Source organism: Enhydra lutris, unplaced genomic scaffold, assembly GCF_002288905.1.
Source record: "Enhydra lutris kenyoni isolate GAN:26980312 unplaced genomic scaffold, ASM228890v2 scaffoldscaffold4, whole genome shotgun sequence".
NCBI lineage: Eukaryota > Metazoa > Chordata > Mammalia > Carnivora > Mustelidae > Enhydra > Enhydra lutris.
Genome location: NW_019154088.1, coordinates 47,078,552 through 47,095,798, shown reverse-complemented (window position 1 = coordinate 47,095,798; position 17,247 = coordinate 47,078,552). Strand labels below are relative to the sequence as shown.

Below are 17,247 nucleotides of genomic sequence, written 5' to 3'. Positions count from 1 at the left end.
CATGAGAAATCTGGAGATAATCTAAGAAGAGCAAATGAAAGTAAGCTTACCTTAATATGTGAAAAATTTATCTTAGAACTAATGAACAGAGCATAAAAAATAAAAGTTCTGTTCACCAGGATTCTCCATTTTCCTTTGGCAGACATCAAATTTAGTTGTCATTGTAATTTATCAGTTTAACATTGAAAATTGTCATTTTAAATTTAATTTCCCTATTTTAGCATGCACCCCCATGTCAAGGTTTTTTTGTTTTTTTTTTTTTTAAGCTTATAGAGAACAGTGTTTTTTCTCCTTGAATGGCTTTGCTCTCTGAAATAGATGCACAACAGAGTTTTGCGACACTGAAGAACTCAGGCTTGGGATCCATAACCTATTGTTTAGATGGGATAGTCTTGTTATATTAGTTTTTTTTTTCTTCTCATAATCGTGTGAAATTTCAATTTAAGTTATAGCTGACTTTCAAAATTTTGTTTGGAACAGGAAGAGCAAGATCTGGATCCACAGGGTAATGAGGTATGATTTTATGTTGGGGTTCCTGTTACGACACTCTGACTACAGTCTAGTTCCCAGAATATGATACACAATTTCTAACTAGTTAAAACTTCTAAGGCTAAGACAAGGTTATAGGCTCTGGAGTCCAACATTCTGGAGTTGAAGCCCAACTTTGCTACATGTAACTGCAACCCTGAAGCATTATTTTTTGTTCTTCTGTTTCCTCATCTGAAGCATGGGGATGATTGGTCCCTACCAGGAGAGTGTTTGAAGAATATACATATAGCATTTAGAAAAGTCCATGGCACACAGTAAATACTACTTCAGCACCCAAACATCTTGTCCAAGTTTTATTCATGTTGCTAAATAAATACGGTTAATCTTGTAGACAGCCCACAAAATGGCAACTCTAAGAAGCCTATAAGAACAGGCAAAAGGTTTGGGTGGGTTTGGTGGGGGAGGGGTAATGGCTAGAAAATCCCCCCAGTCAAGAACTGCTGGTGTAGCCAAAGTATCAGTCCCGTTCCCAGGCAATGGATTTAAATCTATTTGTCATTATTATACATCATTTTAATCCATAGTAGTCTTCTGCAACAAATAACATCCAGCTAGTTTTTTCTCCCTTAAATGTATTTACAAATTTACGGGTATTATTTTTGAAAATCATTCTTCTCATTTCTCATTATGCTAGACAAAAATTTTAGTAGTAAAGAATATAAACACCATTGGCCTTAAATTCTTTGGACCTAGAAATAGAAAGCAGAGCTTAAGACTTAAGTCTATCAGAAAAAGATAAAAATATATTGAAATATTGGACTTTTCCTTCTTTAGGACTGGTTAAGAATTTTATAATTGTTTTTGTTTTGTCTTTTTAGGAAAACCTCTTTGACTCTTTGACTGGACAGCCACATCCCGAAGATGTATTGCTGTTTGCCGTTCCAATATGTGCCCCTTACACCACCATGACAAACTATAAGTAAGTGATCTATAGTTCACTCAAAACCACTGACACAACAGTGACTTACGAATGGTTTTGTGATCTCTGTTCAGTAACACACATAATTCCTTTTTAAAGATACAAAGTGAAACTTACTCCTGGAGTTCAGAAAAAGGGAAAAGGTATTTAAAAATTTTTTTGAATTACGATTTTGAACATGTTTTCACAAAACAGAAATAGATTACTCTGTTTTCTACTTACAGCTGCAAAAACAGCCTTGAATAATTTCATGCATTCCAAAGAAGCAACAGCAAGAGAAAAAGACTTATTTCGCAGTGTAAAGGTAAAGTATTCCTCCTGAAGTCTGGAGATAGGTGGTGCTGTTACAAATGTTAGCAGTTAGTTTTCTACTTTCTGTTCTTTATTCAGTAGACGCAAGCAGCAGTTACTGTTTTGGTAGAAAATGTCTTACTGGAAGCAGTGTAAAGTAAAATCATTTCAGTTGAAAATTTTGGAAATGCCTTTCTTTTGACAGCAGAGAACACATAACTGTCATAAAAGAAACCTGACCACCATATAGAATATGAAGATATTCAGCAATTCTCTTTTTTTAGGACACGGATTTATCAAGAAACATTCCTGGCAAAGTCAAAGTGTCTGCACCCAATCTTCTGAATGTAAAAAGGAAATAGCTGAAATGAAATCCTAAAATATTTGAGAAGAGCCAATTTTATAGCCTTTTGGAAGTTCACAGATGAAAACATCGTGCAACAAGACTTCCGCATTTAAAAAAAATGAACTAAACATTGCCTTGCTATATTCGCCAAAAGGACTTTTGGGTTTTTTTCCAGTTTTTTAGGAGGAAACACTATGATAGGATTTCCTAAAATATTTGTGGACAGTTAAATGCTAATTGTATATATCTGTAGTTATCCTACAGGTTCTTGAAATTTGGGAGGTTAATACTAAGTTTTCATTTCGTGTTGTAAAGAAGTCAGACAGTGAAGTGGCTCAGTTGCTTAGACTATTGACTTGTTAGTCTGCCGTATAGGAGATCTAATATATCTATTCCTCACTGGCCAGTCACAAGATTTTTTTTGTTTTGTGTTTTTCTGGTGGTATGGTGTCGGGGGGTTAAACATTTAGGATTAAGTCTTGGAAACCTTCTGCCTTTACTTAATACTTGTCAAAAAATATATTAGACCAGATTTAAAATACACATAACACCTAGAAAAAATTGGCATTGATCATTTCCATGCATTTACACAACTTCTGTTTTCATCCTGATTTCTTTCTCGTACTCTCATTCAGTTTTATACCGATTTATTTTCTACCTCTAGTAATTATCAGCATGTTACAGATTATCTTAACCTATGATATCATAAGTGCACTTTTAGGCTTATCACTAAAGACTCCTGACCCAGCTCCTCTTATTTCCCAACAGAACAGAGAACTAAGTCATACATCATTCCCATTCTTTGATGAGCTAAAAAACTGTTAATTATTAAATGATTAGACAATAGCTGCCTACAGTCAATATGACCACTTGGCCCACCCCTATACCAAAGCATTAATAAGGTCAAGTACTGAACAGCTGTTGGACCTTCCAGAATTTCTTTAACCAGCTTAGTCCTGTTGAGAATATTTCTTCATTTGAAATTAATGTAAAAAAAAAAAAAACCTTTGTAATTATATAGCCTAGTGTTGTAAGTACAAGACTACTCTTGCCATTAAAAAAAAAATACTGATTTTAAAAAATAACATCACCATTTTGATAGTGGTAATAATAATTAGTATAATGTTTCTATAGCTATATATCCTGAAGTTACCAAAAAGTAAATATAACAACCATTCCTTGGGGTAATAAGCCCAAGTATTAATTTTCTTTTGCTTTAACAGAAGACAGTTACTGGTGTTAAATACATTTATTGTAAACTTTAGACACAAAAATAGGATCTCTAGGCCATTCACGTGCACATTAAAACCAAAAAGCTGCAAACTACAACAATGCATATAATTATACAAATGATGCCACTCTTTGATGTTTACAGAATTGCTGTCCATGCAAGGGGATCAGAGGCATGATCTATGAAGCCTTAAGATCCAGAAGTGTTGTTACTACCAAACCTCTGGTTAACACTGTGAAGTAAGTGTTTTGGAAGGCAGTTCCATGAGTTGGCTAACATTTCCTTAAAGCAAATGACTGCTTCTAAGCTTAGCCTGAAAGGGGACAAGAAAAAAATAATTTGAAAACTTAAGAAAAAACAGCATGCCCCTCTCCCCCAGAAAAAACACTTTAAAGATTTTCACAGGAACTGGTTAGTTATATCATTGAAAGCTTGTTATTGCCCTTAATCTATAAACCTGGTTTTTCAAAAGCATAATTTAAAATGAAGTACCCAGTAAGAAGTTACTCACCTTACAAGAGATTTTGGTTGAACTGAAAATATAAGTATTTCATTACTGTGTGCCTGAAAAATAGGTAGAAAGAAAACATATAAAAGTAAGTACTCCACAAGTAAGTTTCAGAAATATTATAAAGTGTCCTTTAACTAGGGTAGTATACTTACAGCTCTGTGATGGACAAGAAGGTTATTGGCGCATCCACCAAAAACAATTACTTCTCCTTCGTCACTGGCACAAGCTGTATGCCATAATCTGTATTTAAAACAAAAGCTTGAGTTTGAAGTTACCCAAACACCAAAATGACAATTTATACTACAGAACAGAATGATGAAATAAAGACTAGAGATCTTTAGTACAGACCAGAAACATGTTGAGAAGCAATTATCTTAAGTAGCAAACGCCAGGGAAAAAACCAGTTAATGTCTGTTTTATCTGAGGTTATCATTTTATCTCTCTGGTCCAGTCCTAATTTATGCAATGAGAGGTTTGAACTGAATGATCTGTTCTCTAGGTCTTTGTTAGCAATAAAAATCTTATGGGAGATGTGTGGTATATGCCCTCTCGATCTTTTCACAGCAGGGCCAGTCGACCTTATACAAAACATCTGAAGGATGCAGAGTCTGCCTGAGATGCTCCCAAGTATCAGGCCTGGTAATTCTATGGAAAATTTTTGTGCCAAATGAAGCCTTTGTGCATAAGTGTACTTAAATTAGAGGCTTGGGGGGAAAATGCAGGCTGATCTACTTAAATGTGCTTTGAATACCAGTTGTGACTAGATCATATCCTCTGGCAATTTTTTTGTAACAATTCTGACATTAACAGAAAGAACTCTTCTTTTGGGGTGATTTGACTTAATATTTGTTAGTGCTACAGCAAATCTGATGGAAGTTTTTTCCAAAAAACTGACATTGTTCAAGGTTTTGCAATTCTCTTCTTTCCAGTTACTTTTCTTAAATGGCAATCATAGAAACAGTTGAATTCACTTGAGAAAAGAGCTTGACTATAAATTTTAGCTATATCAATTTTATGATAAAAGCAGCAGCAAAAGTCAAAGTCCAGCTCTGTTTTTTATGCACAGTGACAGAAGAGAAAGCATTTGATACTAGGATAACTGTTTTTTTTTTTCAAGAGGTATGATGTGAACCTTAGTGAGTGCTAGGATTTTTATAAGAATGAGGGATTTAATGTAGCCATAATTTCCTCTCTCATTACCAGTCTTGTACATCTTTATTCAGTATAAGAATTACTTTTTAAATAGTTCATACCTTGGTTTTTCAGTATAGGGATGATTAAACTGTATCCATTCATTTTTACTGATGCAGTAAGTCCAGGCATCACCTGATGGAAGCAAAGAGAGAATAGCCATGAAGTATGTTATTTTGTCAATAGGAGGCTGGTAATTAAAGGGCACAGCTTTAGCAAGAAAAGTAATAAATCAGATTGTGAGTACAAACAGGAAGTATATATCCTTTATTTTTCCCCCCTCTACAATTAACCAAATAAGCCAGCCCTTTGCCTGTTATAATCCTTCAGTAGGGCTTTTAAGTGTTGCACTGGACCGAATCGATTGATGTCCTAATATAAAAACAATTACAGGTTTGTTATGGAATCAAAATTAATAGCAAACCTTCCAACCAACCCTATAGCCCTCTGATACATCTAAAATAGACTAATTTTTTCTAGCTATCTATAGATCACATATGAATGATATTTAATGATTTCTTGTATTTTTAAAAGACTTACTTAGTGGCTGTTTATCAGTGGTAAATCCTCCGAAAAGAAAGAGATGATCTGAAGAAACTGGTGTTAGTGAGTGCCAAGATCGGCCCACCGGGCATATGCCTTGTGGAATTCTGAAAACAGCAGCTAAGTTATAATCTGTGTTTAAAAGCACCCATTTAATAGAAATACTGAAGAAGTTTTCTTTTAAAGCTTATATAGAATTATGAAAAAAAGAGACTTCAAATTTAAAAAACCTCTTGGTATTAACAGCTACATGCTTTGGAATTAACTATGTTCTTAGAAGATACAGTCAACTTCAGACCTCTTCTTCTCAACAATGAGCATATGCTGTGTGCCAGGTACAGTACAGGAATGGGAAATTAAAATTCCTTTAAGGATCTAGTCATCATGTTTATTTAAGTTCTCAGTTATAGAAAATTTAAGCAAGTACATTATATACTGATAAAAAGAAAAATATCTTAAAAATAATTATCTAAAGTGATACATACAATTCATTCCACTCCCATGTATCCAGATTAAGATAGTGAAGATCATTCATTCTAGCGTCCTGAAAAAGGATAATTAAGTAACTATCATTTTGAATGACTTAAAAGCAAGTCCTTGAAACTATTCCTACACTTACTCGATATCTGCCTCCAAACACAAAGCCTTTGTTTCCAACAGTTGCACAGGCATGGGCAGCACGAGGTGAAGGTGCTTTACCCTATAAAAGTCAAAAGAAATTTTTAAAAATAAGCACAGGTCTTCTCTGGATATGGGATGAGGATATGCAAGACACCTGGGCTTTCACGCTAAGGTGCACGTGTCTGTACAACAGCAGTACTACAGCTCCGAACTGTAATTCTGCATTTGAGTCTATTACTGAATGCGCTAGCTAACAGAACACTTGTCTTATTTCTATCTTTTAAAATTAAAGGTAGCATATTATATGACACCTGTGTCAGATGAAAAAGAAATCTAGTATTTTGAGTAACTTAATTACAGTCTAGTGCTAGGTCATTTATCTAGTTACAAACAATACCACTTAACATCCATTAGATAATGGATACTGGGTTAGTTTATATATTCCCTAAACTTTTCTGAGGTGTGGACTCCTTGGAGAATAATGAAGGCAGTGGACCTTCTCCAGAAAAACAGGAATGAACTGTCCATTTTTGCCACCTCCCAACCCTTTCTCCTCCAAGAAGCCTTGCTTTAATAATTCATTATTCTTCAGTAACTCACAGTAGTGATAGGCTGACTCCAGATAAATGTTTCAGTGTCTAAAATATGTACATGATCATTCCATCCTCTTGGGTGGCTTGAATTCTACAGAAAATGAGTAAGAACTGGAGTTATTTTACAAATGTTTATAAAATTATATAGCTTTGTCTGGTTTATGAATAAGGCAAAATGAGTAAGACTAGCAAACATTTATTTTTTCAACATACCAAGAAGGCCATATCCAAAGACAAAACTTCACTTACCCAAAAAGATGTTTCATCAAATTCAAAAGTTCCCAAAACTTTATCTTCAGGTAAATATCCATAACCTCCAAAAAATATTAACCTGTTTGATAAAAAGCCAAGACACTAAAAATTCAAACATCCACAGGTTAGGAAGATTCAAGAAGTTTTTCTTTTGTCATGCTACTGAGAAGGCACACTTACATATATAAACACTTACATAATAATGGCTACTAGGGCTGATTACGCCTTAGGTGCTATGTTAAGCACTTTTTGGTGTATTAATTCACTTAACCCTCATATGGGCCCTAGAAGGTATGTTCTAAGGTTATAATGGTTATTGTCTAAGGATACTTGAATGGCAAACCATTTTGCACATAAAAATTCAAACCTACAGGGCTGCTAACTCACTTGTTTTTATATACCCAGACACCAAGTTTGTCCTTTGATGATGGAGGAATTCCTTGGCAATCAATCCTTTCCCACTGTAATACTCTGTCAGTAGACCTTGAATCCAGCATGTAGAACTGTTAGAAGCAATGATTTCAGTTAGATTTGGTTATGTGCAAGAAATTCAACTTGGCATTTAATTTTATTGTGATTTAACAATAACAGGAATGTCATCAATTCAGTTCTCCTAAAAGTGTGACTACAGACTGTTACTGGTCTGAGTCTACATAAGGAGCTTATGCCAGAATGTAAATTACCTAAGTCACCAGGACCCTGTTCAGCTCATTTTTTTCCCCAGTAGCCTCATGGATTTGTATTCTGTGCCTTACTTATTACATAGGCACTTTGAGTCATACTGATTTAATTTATGGGTATGAAGTTGGTATTACCAAAATTTCAACTCCGCACTTTCACCTTCAAATTGAATTTAACAAACATGTCGTGTAAGTGCCTACTTAATCTTTTAAGATTTATCCTTAGCTGCTACAGTTAAGTACTGGTCTTTCTTTCAGAGGGTTCCCATCCAGGCACTTGAATAAATGATCATTGTGTGTGTGTGTGTATATATATACATATATATACATATGTGTATATATATATATATATATATATCCCCAGCTTCTTGATACATTAACTACTCCCATTTTTCTGTCCAGCCCTAAAGCCACAGTTTGTTTCCCAAGCTGCTTCATGTTGTGTCAGAGTTACCTTTCTCCGCCTGGGTCCTGAAAAACACATGGTTCTGCCACAGCCTATGGGTGCGCACAGAACCCTTTCTGCAAACAAAATCTTCAGCAAGGGCCTCACTGAAGTGGAGCTACACTTGTTAAAATGCAGTTGGGAGGGGTGGTCTGGAGCCTGCCCGACACCAGTATGCTCGCCCCACAAGTGTCCCAAGGCCTGTCAAGGAAATCTGTAGAGCACCTAGGAGTATAGTTTACAACTATGTCAGCTGAATGCTCCAACCACACCAGACCACCTGGCATTTCCATGAATAAGACATATTTGCTTATACCTCTGCCTCTTTGATATCTGTATCTTGGCTACCCCTTCCAGTTATGATTCAATTCAACCCTCCTGGGTGAAGACTTTCCTTATTCTGTTCCTCCATCCTGCCAAACACAGTGTCAAGGATTCTTTTTCAGATTTAACAATATTTACTGAGCTATTATACTGTGAGCCAGGCTCTGTCTGTCTCCTCATATGCTACTGAAATCATCTATTTCTTGTATGTGTCCCTTTTAGAATGTGAGTTCCTAGGGTGGGGACTGTATCATTCATCTCTGTCTCCAGTGTCTAACCAAGTGTTCAGAGTATAAGGTGATAAGTTGCTAAATAAATTTATGAGTCTCCCTAAATCATATGCACCTTTCTGACTGACATTTGTGTCTTACTGGCTTGAGAGAACAACTGTTATCTTTTTCCTATTTGGAAAAAAACACCAACAAAGTCTGAACAATAGTATTTTATGGTGCCATATTAGAGGAATGTTCTGGTCTGCTATTTTTTACCCTGCCCCTCATGACTGCATCTCATTTTCAACTGGTTTATTAGTACTCTTCTAACACCCCAGGGTTCTCCAGAGAGTACAAACAAAACCACTTAGGAAATCACTGCAAATAAGTATCAACCAAAGTTGATTTTACCAAAGGCCTAGAAAAATATAGACTGGTAGACAAAATACTAAAATGCATATTCATACCATTATCACATACATGTATTTTTTAAGCTGGGACAGGAGTAAGTGTGGGCTAACCTTAGAAATCTGAAGTTGTCTGAAAAAGAGTAAAATTGCCTTAAACCATAATCCTTAGAAACACTAACCTTATTCGTGTTGCCTCTTGAATGGTGTCCTCCAAACAAGTAGAACACCCTGTCTACGCACACAGCACAGCTTCCTGACATGGAAGGAGGAACATCTCCCTCCGTGTTAATTTTTTTCCTGAGGGCAGAAAAAAAAAATAAACGTTTTGTAAAATGGAAGAAATGCAGGAGTTACTCATTTCTCTTCTATCCCCACCACAAAGGGGAAAAATAAAATAGGCTGCCCAACTAGATGACACCCAGGGTCTTTTGTAGCTCTAAATTTAATCTTGAAGGAGTTCTTCCTCCTCACGGGCCGCTACGCCTGGGCCGCTGCTGCTACACAAGGGCCTCGGGAGCTAAGGAACATAGTGGCTCAAACTAAACTCTTTATTGACTTAACCAGTGGCCCTTTTGTTTTCGGTTTTGAGGGAGCCAGGAACCCCAAAGGAAAACTTCATCCCACTCCTGGCCGATTAATTCAAGTTATGTTTTATTCAGTCACCTTTTAGCCATTCAAATGACTAGACCTTATGTAAAATTACAGGCAGTTAGTACTTACTGTAGGCCAGGCACTCCTCTGAGTGCTTTGCATGCCTTATATCATTCTCAACCTAAAAATGAATCTGAATCAAAAAGTCTAAGAAATCTAGGATTCAGAATATTAATAGAATGGTTAAGGTCTTCTCATTTTATCACTTTATGCTAAGCTTTAAGTTTTGGTATGGTTATTTTTAAAAATCCTTTATGGGGCTGAATGTTTTAAGAAGTTTGTAGAACTCCCCTCTTAAGGAATACTATTATAAATTTCCAACTCTCTTAAAAAAAAAAAAAAAAAAAAAAAGACCAGACAGCTCAGATCAACACTGATTTGCTAGGTACAGAAATAATCTTGCCTTTTTAGTTGAACTCTTAAATCAGGCGGGACCACTACTCTCCTAGTTCTGTGATCTAGAATGTGCAAAATATGTAAAGGGCACAGAGTTCTTAACAGAGCAAACCAAGGAGAAGACTACTTTATAAATCCCCAAACATGGCTGACCCAGCATTTTAAGAACCACGTTAATTCTGCCAAGAATATACTCTTGAGTACCACGGTTACGAGACTGGCAAAAGATCTTTTCAGAATATCCCCAGTTGTATGGAAGGCAGATTTAGGTTAGTGGCTTTTTTTGTTTGTTTGTTTTTTAAGTATTTTAAAGATACCTGCATTGAAATTTTAATGTTAGGGCTCATTAGAATACCACCTTTATTTCTAGCAGAACTTTTCTCATTTACCATATAACAGAAGATACAACATCTTGAAAAAATATATATGGAACTTTTACCATATATCCGTTCCAGGACCTGAAGCCTCTACTTTTTTAATATTACAAGGATACTTTATAGAGCCCTGAACAGAAGTGTCTTCCAAGGTCATGAAAGTACCAAATTACTGAACTACTGAAGAACTGCTAATGTATCTAAGTTTAGCAGCTAAGCTGAACTAGCAGAACATTGTTTTTAGAACAGTTTTGTATCTTCAAATAAGATCTTTTTATTCTAATAGAATGGGCTTTACAGAGGTTTTTTTTTTTTTTTTAATTTAAGGCTTATTTTATTTTAGAGAGAGAGAGGGGAGAGGGAGAGAATGTCCAAGCAGATTCCCTGCTGAACATGGAGCCTAAGTTAGGGCTCGATCTCACAACCCTGAGATCATGACCTGAGCCAAAACCAAGAGTCAGACACTTAACTGACGGAGCCACCCAGACACCCCTAGAGTTTCGTTTTTTTTTTTTTTTTTTTTTTTTAAGATTGATTTATTTGACAGAGATCACAAGTAGAGAGGCAGGCAGAGAGAGAGGAGGAAGCAGGCTCCCTGCTGAGCGGAGTGCCTGATGCGGGGCTCGATCCCAGGTCCTGGGACCATGACCTGAGCCGAAGGCAGAGACTTTAACCCACTGAGCCACCCAGGCGCCCCTAGAGTTTCTTTTTATTTGCAATCTTATTTGAACTTTTTAGTCTCCCTCATAATATCCACAGTTACCATCTTCCAGTCTCCATGTTGTAGATCCATAGTTCTTCTCTAGGCAGATAAAAGTCATATAGTCCTCTGACTTGATTACTCTAAGAATAAAAAAATAGCAAATATAAAAAATAATTGGTATTCTAAAGAGGCACTATTGTGTACTTTTCATATCTATCTTGAGATACTAATGAAAGTTATGAGAAGTTAAATAGGCCTTACAATTCAATTCCATCAAATGGACAACCATCCCTACCCCATGCCACATACTCAAGGTAATACAGACAACCCAACCCTGAGTTCAAGCTTTTGATAGAGCAGTTGCGATAACGCAGACAGCTGAGAGATCTCCAGGAAATCTCCAAGGCCACTTCATGCTGAACAGACAACGCTCCAACTTTCAGCTGCATGACTTTAGGAGAGGTTGCCTGTGCCGTACCTTGCATGATACAAACTGGTCTACTGTGTAAGTGCCTGACCCACTAACACACAACATCACTTTCTAGCCATTTTCTCCTTGCATCCATTTGTTCTCTACCAAGAAACGGGGCAGAACTGCACATGTGTAATTAAGTCCATATGCAAAATTTTAAGTTCCTTCTTCTGCTCCAGTTCCCTTCAGGCAATAATTCTTAACAAAATGTGCTTACCGTATGTCAGAACTAGCTGAGCTCTTTCAGTGGATTACTTCATTTAATCCTCTCAACAACCGTCAAAAGCAGTTACCACAAGAAAACAGGTTTTTTGGGTTTTTTTCTTTAGAGAGGTAAGTAATTTGCCCAAAGTTACTTGTAAGTAACAGTGGAACCAGGATTCAACCCTCCTTTCCTTGAATTTGCAACTGCAATTGAGGTCCAACCTCCACAACCTTTGAACCTCCCTGGTCACTTTTTGAACAATGTCAACATGTGCGTGAACAATAGCAGTTCACAGAGAATGGGTGTCAGAGTCCAATAAGCTTGTATAGTAAGCAGTATACAGAAATCAAGGAGGTGGCCATGTAAACATTTTCTATTCCACCACTTAACAAGTGAAGAGAAGGCTGGAAGCAAGACAGCAGGCTGAGCGGGGATAGACCAGCCTCACCCAAAGAGGAGAACACACTACTGTCCAGGAAGCTAAGGTTTATTGCCTTCAAAACAATCTCCAAAGGCTTCCCAGGGTTCTAGCCAAAATACTGGGGACAGCCTATTTTGGAACCACCCACTGACTTCATTAAGCATGCCTCCCTCCTGCTTAAGTCCTAGGCATCCAGGCCCTCAAAAATTCACCAAAAATCTTCCTGACAACCCCCCTAGTAGCCCCACTCCCCAAAGTCAAGTCCTATTCCCTCAACGCTGATTTCTACAAACAGAACTATGAATAAGTAGCTTAGACCTAAGTGTGACTAACAGGCTGACCTCTCCAATAGAATTATTTACAGTTTAATAAGTGTCTCTACATACTTGCCCCCCTTCCTCCTACCAAGTACCTGCCTCTAAACACATATTCATTGGACCCTGAGGAAAACACTGCAGATTAATTAGGACTGGCCCAAAACAAACAAACAAACAAACAACAACAAAAAAACCATGCTCTTGCTAAACTAAATGAATTCATCAGGACAGCCATAGCAGCTTATTCCATCTGCCTTTTTTTGACAGTTATCAGCTATGATCAGGTCAGCTGTGCCAGAAGCTGAACTCTATTACCAGAGTCAAAATAAATCATCAAAGGCACAGCTGTAGTGGACCAGATTTCAAGCAAATGGGGGTGGGGAGATCAATTTTAAGACCAAAACGGACTAAAAAAGAGTATTTTCGGTAGGAATGGATCAGAGCCACGCCAGTAAGTGCAATGAGCAAATTCTAGAACGCGGTTACTGGGAAGCTCTAACAGCAGAAAGGCAGAAAGTAGTAGTGAACAAGGTTTAAATAGGAGACATCTGGGGAGGATTCCCCAGCCAGAGGCAGCAAGAAATGCAACTGGCTCTCAGCTGGTAACCAATCCCATTGCTTATGATTAGGAGTAAAAGAACTGATTTGGTGGTTACAATTGTTGCTGGTTTTTGTTTTGTTTTGGCGGAGCCCTTTCCGTTACTTTTCTTGACAAGGGTTTCTTCTGAAAAATGTTAGGCTGAAACCGAAAGGAAACCAGTCCTACAATGTTCACACAACAGGTGACGGCCATCTGCACAGGTGTAGCTAGGACTCCTGAGCAGAAGGGAAGGTGGAATTAGGCGACTCCTGCGGCTTTCGGGAATTCCAGGGAGTTTTCCCAGACCTCAGTTACCCCATAAGCGGGCAACAGAATTCGTAGGCCAAATGACCTCAGCTCCAGAGGGTGAAGTGCTCCCCAGCGAGCCAGATAAACGGTTAAGGGTGACATCATACGTCACCTCTTACACTGGCCACCACCAACCTTTTAAAATAAAACACGCTCGGGGCCGTGCGCCACCCAACGCGCCCTCCCCCAAATAACGCTCCAACTTCCACCAGCGCCCGGGGGCCGGGGGCCGCGGCTTTGGAAGCGGCGGGCTAGCGTGACAACAGCCCAGGCGCGTCGGGACGGGCTGGGAGACTGGCGAGGAGACCCCCGATCGCGCGAAAAATGCAAAAAACCGGACGGGCAGAGTCGCGTCGCACCGGGCGGCCGCTCTGGCCTGCCCGCGGACCTGGACTCGGGGACCAGCCGAGCGACGGCCGCCGCGGCCGCCCGCCCACTGACCTTGTAACCGCCCCAGACGAACATGTGGCGCCCGTCGCCCACCGCTACGTGGCCGCTGCGTTCGGCCGGGCAGGCGAGCTCCATGGACTCGTAGCCCTCGTAGGCTGGCCCCGGCAAGTCGTCCGCCCGCAGATCTTCGTTGCCATCAGCCATCTTGAGGCTGCACTTTTGTTCACCAACAATCCTCACACGCGCGAGGGGGGAAGAGACAAAGGAAAAGGAAGAAATGCACGGCGGCGAGAGGCGAGCAGAAGGCGGCGGCGAAAGGGACGGCGTCAAGGCCGCTCGCTGGCCGCCCGCGCCCTCCCAGCCCTCCTCAGCGAGGACAGCCTCTCCGCCGCCTGGGCTGCGCCGCGGGGTCGCGGGCCGGGGGCGGCGGCAGCGGTGGGGTCCCGCCGGGAGCACGGCGCAAAAGGGGTCCACTCGGGGCCAAGCCTAGCTTCCACCCCGCCCGCCCGCCCCGCCTCCAGCTCGCCTCCCGCCGCCGCCGGCCCTTGTTTACGCCGCGGCCGGAACCGCCCGTTCCGCTGACGCCGCCCGCCGGCCTCCGGAAGCGCGGCCGGTGCTCAGCGCCCCCAGCGCCGGGTCCTCCCGCCGCCGCCGCCGCTCGCTGGCCCGCTACCCGCCGGGCTCCGAAGCGGTGTGTGACCGAGCTCCAAACACGCTCCGAGCCTCCTCTCACTGCGGGCGCTGCAAGGATGAGAAGAACTGTAGCCGAATTCTCGCAAATAAATAAATAAATAAATAAATAAATAAAAATTTTTTTAACCGAGAAGTCCTCATGTGATTGAGGAATGTTCTCAAAGGGCTCACAGTCCGAAAAGGGGTAGTGACATTGCTCAGTAAGTTTCTGGTCTCAGTTTCTCCAAAAGAAGAGTCCGTGCCCTGTTTTCCTGTGACCACCACGCGTGGCGCGTGGCCCTCCCGTCCGCTGCCAGCCGGCTTGCTAGCGCGCGGGGGCGCCGGGGGCTCCCCATCCCCGCAGAGCGGTTCCTGGCATCTCCGCTCACTGAGCTCTTGTGGCTCAGCAAAGATCTTAGTGCAGCATCCTTCACCCAGTTTGGAAATTGTCCTCAAAAAGTACACCAGGGGCGCCTGGTTGGCTCAGTCCTTAGGCATCTGCTTTCGGCTCAGGTTATAATACCAGGGTCCTAGGATTAGCCCCACATCGGGCTCCTTGCCCTGCGGGAAGCCTGCTTCTCCCTTTCCCACTCCCCCGCTTGTGTTCCCTCTCTCGCTGTCTGTCAAAGTTAAAAAAAGAAAAAAAAAAAGTACATCAGAAACCATTGCTGCCCAGCCCTTAAGGGAGGATGGCAAATCCTGTTTACACACAGTTACTGTTTTGTCTTACATTTTGTATGATACATTTAAATTAGGTAAAGAAAATGAAGAATTATTGTAACCAAAACTTGATTCCTCACCTGTCAGGGTTGGACCAAAATACATCTTAAATCCCCAGAGTCATGGTGCCTCTTTACTTGGATGTGTTTGGTGAGAGGAGTCTGCTTCATCCTGTCTTTTCCCCCCACTTTCACGCTGGGACCACTACTTGGGAGAAATACTTTGAACAATAACAGAGGCTTTCCTGACTCAAATTTTCATAGCCTGAAACTCTTTCCCTAGTCACTGCCCATATGATTACAATTTATCAAAATTTGTAGGATGAGTGAAAGCAATGCTTAGAGGGAAATTTATAGCACTGAATGCATATATTAGAAAAGAAGAAAGATCTAAAACCAATCATCTAAGTTTCCATCTTAGGAAACCAAAGAAGAGCAAATTAAATCCAAGTGGAAGAAAATAGTAAAAATTTAGAGCTGTATCAGTAAAAATTAAGAAATAAGCAGAGAAGATGAAAAGCTGGTTCTTTGAAAAGATCAATAAAATCAATAAGCCACTTAGCCAGGCTAACTAAGGAAAAAAAGAGAAAAGACATAAATTCTAATGTCAGATATGAAATAGGGGACAGCACTGCAGCTCCCATGAACATTAAAAGGATAGTAAAGAGATATTATGAACAACTCTGCCCCTGTATTTGATAACCTAGATGAAATGGACCAAGTCCTTGAAAGACAAACCTGCCAAAACTCACATAAAACATAGACAATCTGAATAAGCCTAGGTCTATTAAAGAAATTGAATCAATAATAACCTACCAGAACTGAAAACAACAGGCCCACATGGGTTCATTGGTAAATTCTAATAAACATTTAAAGAACGGGTATCAATTTTCTACAATCTCTTTAATAAGATAGAAGCAGAGAGAATACATTCCTAACCCATTCTGAGGCCAGCATTGCCCTATTATATTTTTTAAGGTTTTATTTGACAGACAGCGAGAGAGGGAATACAAGCAGGGGGAAGTGGGAAAGGGAGAAGCAGGCTTCCGGCTGAGCTGGGACCCTGGGATCCATGAGCCACCCAGGTGCCCCACATTACCCTAATATTAAAACCAGACACAGATATCACAAGAAAAGAAAATGACAGGCCAATATTGCTCATGAACATAGATGCAAAAATCTTCACCAAAATATTAGTAAATCAAATCCAAAAAATTAAAGAATTATATGCCATGATCAAGTAAGACTTATATCCCCAATATGTAAAGCTGTTCAACACTGAAAAAGCAGCTAATGGAATCCACCATATCAGCAAGCTAAAGAAAAAGCAAATGATCCTATCAATAGCGGCGAAAAATTATTTAACTCCTATTCAGGATAAAAACTGTTGGCAAGCGGCAGCTGGGTGATTCAGTCGGTTGGGTGTCTGACTCAGTTTCAGCTCAGGTTATGGGCTCCATGTTCTGTGTGGCGTCTGCTTGTCCCTCTCCCTCTACTCCATTCCCACTCTTGCTCTTCTCTCTCTCTAATAAATAAAAATAAAATCTTTACAAAAATTCTCAGCAAACTAGGAATAGAGAGAAACTTCCTCAACTTGAAAAAGAACAACTACAAAAACCTACAGTTCCCATCACACTTAGTGGTGAGAAACTCAAAATGTTCCTACTAAGATTGGAACAATGAAACGATGTCTCCTCTCACAACTACTTTCCAACACCATACTGGATTGTCCTTACTAGTAATTACCTATGTAGAAAATCCTAAAAGAATTATTCTGGCACATCCAGACAACGGGATATCATTCACTGCTAAAAAGAAAGGAGCTATCTTTTCAAGCCCTGAAAACATACAGAGGAAATTTAAATGCTTATTGATACTGAAAAACGCCAACTTGGAAAGGCTACATACTGTATGATTCCA

General features: G+C 39.8%; 2 protein-coding genes across 4 annotated transcripts in view; one reads left to right on the top strand and one right to left on the bottom strand.

Annotated features, from left to right (window-relative positions):
• LOC111162209 (nuclear export mediator factor) overlaps positions 1 to 3,267 on the top strand; it is a 51,147-nt gene extending 47,880 nt beyond the window's left edge. For 2 of the 3 annotated variants that reach the window (XM_022526443.1, XM_022526461.1), the window contains 5 exons: positions 481 to 513; positions 1,368 to 1,468; positions 1,568 to 1,611; positions 1,693 to 1,772; positions 2,044 to 3,267. In XM_022526443.1, the coding sequence (XP_022382151.1) occupies positions 481 to 513; positions 1,368 to 1,468; positions 1,568 to 1,611; positions 1,693 to 1,772; positions 2,044 to 2,121 (336 nt within the window). In that variant the 3' untranslated portion in view covers positions 2,122 to 3,267. The other variant, XM_022526452.1, reaches the window with a different exon arrangement.
• Positions 3,268 to 3,339: 72 nt separating this feature from the next.
• On the bottom strand, positions 3,340 to 14,410 carry LOC111162224 (kelch domain containing 2). Its single transcript, XM_022526474.1, has 13 exons — positions 13,988 to 14,410; positions 11,303 to 11,382; positions 9,298 to 9,415; positions 7,435 to 7,550; positions 7,045 to 7,126; positions 6,803 to 6,886; positions 6,201 to 6,281; positions 6,067 to 6,125; positions 5,579 to 5,688; positions 5,101 to 5,173; positions 4,000 to 4,087; positions 3,848 to 3,900; positions 3,340 to 3,649 (listed from the first exon to the last, which is right to left on the bottom strand). Exons 1-13 carry the CDS (start codon positions 14,138 to 14,140, stop codon positions 3,526 to 3,528), a joined length of 1,221 nt encoding a protein of 406 aa, XP_022382182.1. The 5' UTR covers positions 14,141 to 14,410; the 3' UTR covers positions 3,340 to 3,525.
• Positions 14,411 to 17,247: the final 2,837 nt, after the last annotated feature.

What these genes read in the sequence shown, in the direction of transcription:
- LOC111162224 (XM_022526474.1), bottom strand. Translation starts at nt 14,140, where the DNA reads ATGGCTGATGGCAACGAAGATCTGCGGGCGGACGACTTGCCGGGGCCA. An exon ending in TCGTCTGGGGCGGTTACAAG is followed by an intron (nt 11,383 to 13,987) that starts GTCAGTGGGCGG and finishes TTTTATTCTTAG; the next exon opens with AGTAATCAAGTCAGAGGACT. An exon ending in TTCTTGTCCATCACAGAGCT is followed by an intron (nt 3,901 to 3,999) that starts GTAAGTATACTA and finishes CCTATTTTTCAG; the next exon opens with GCACACAGTAATGAAATACT.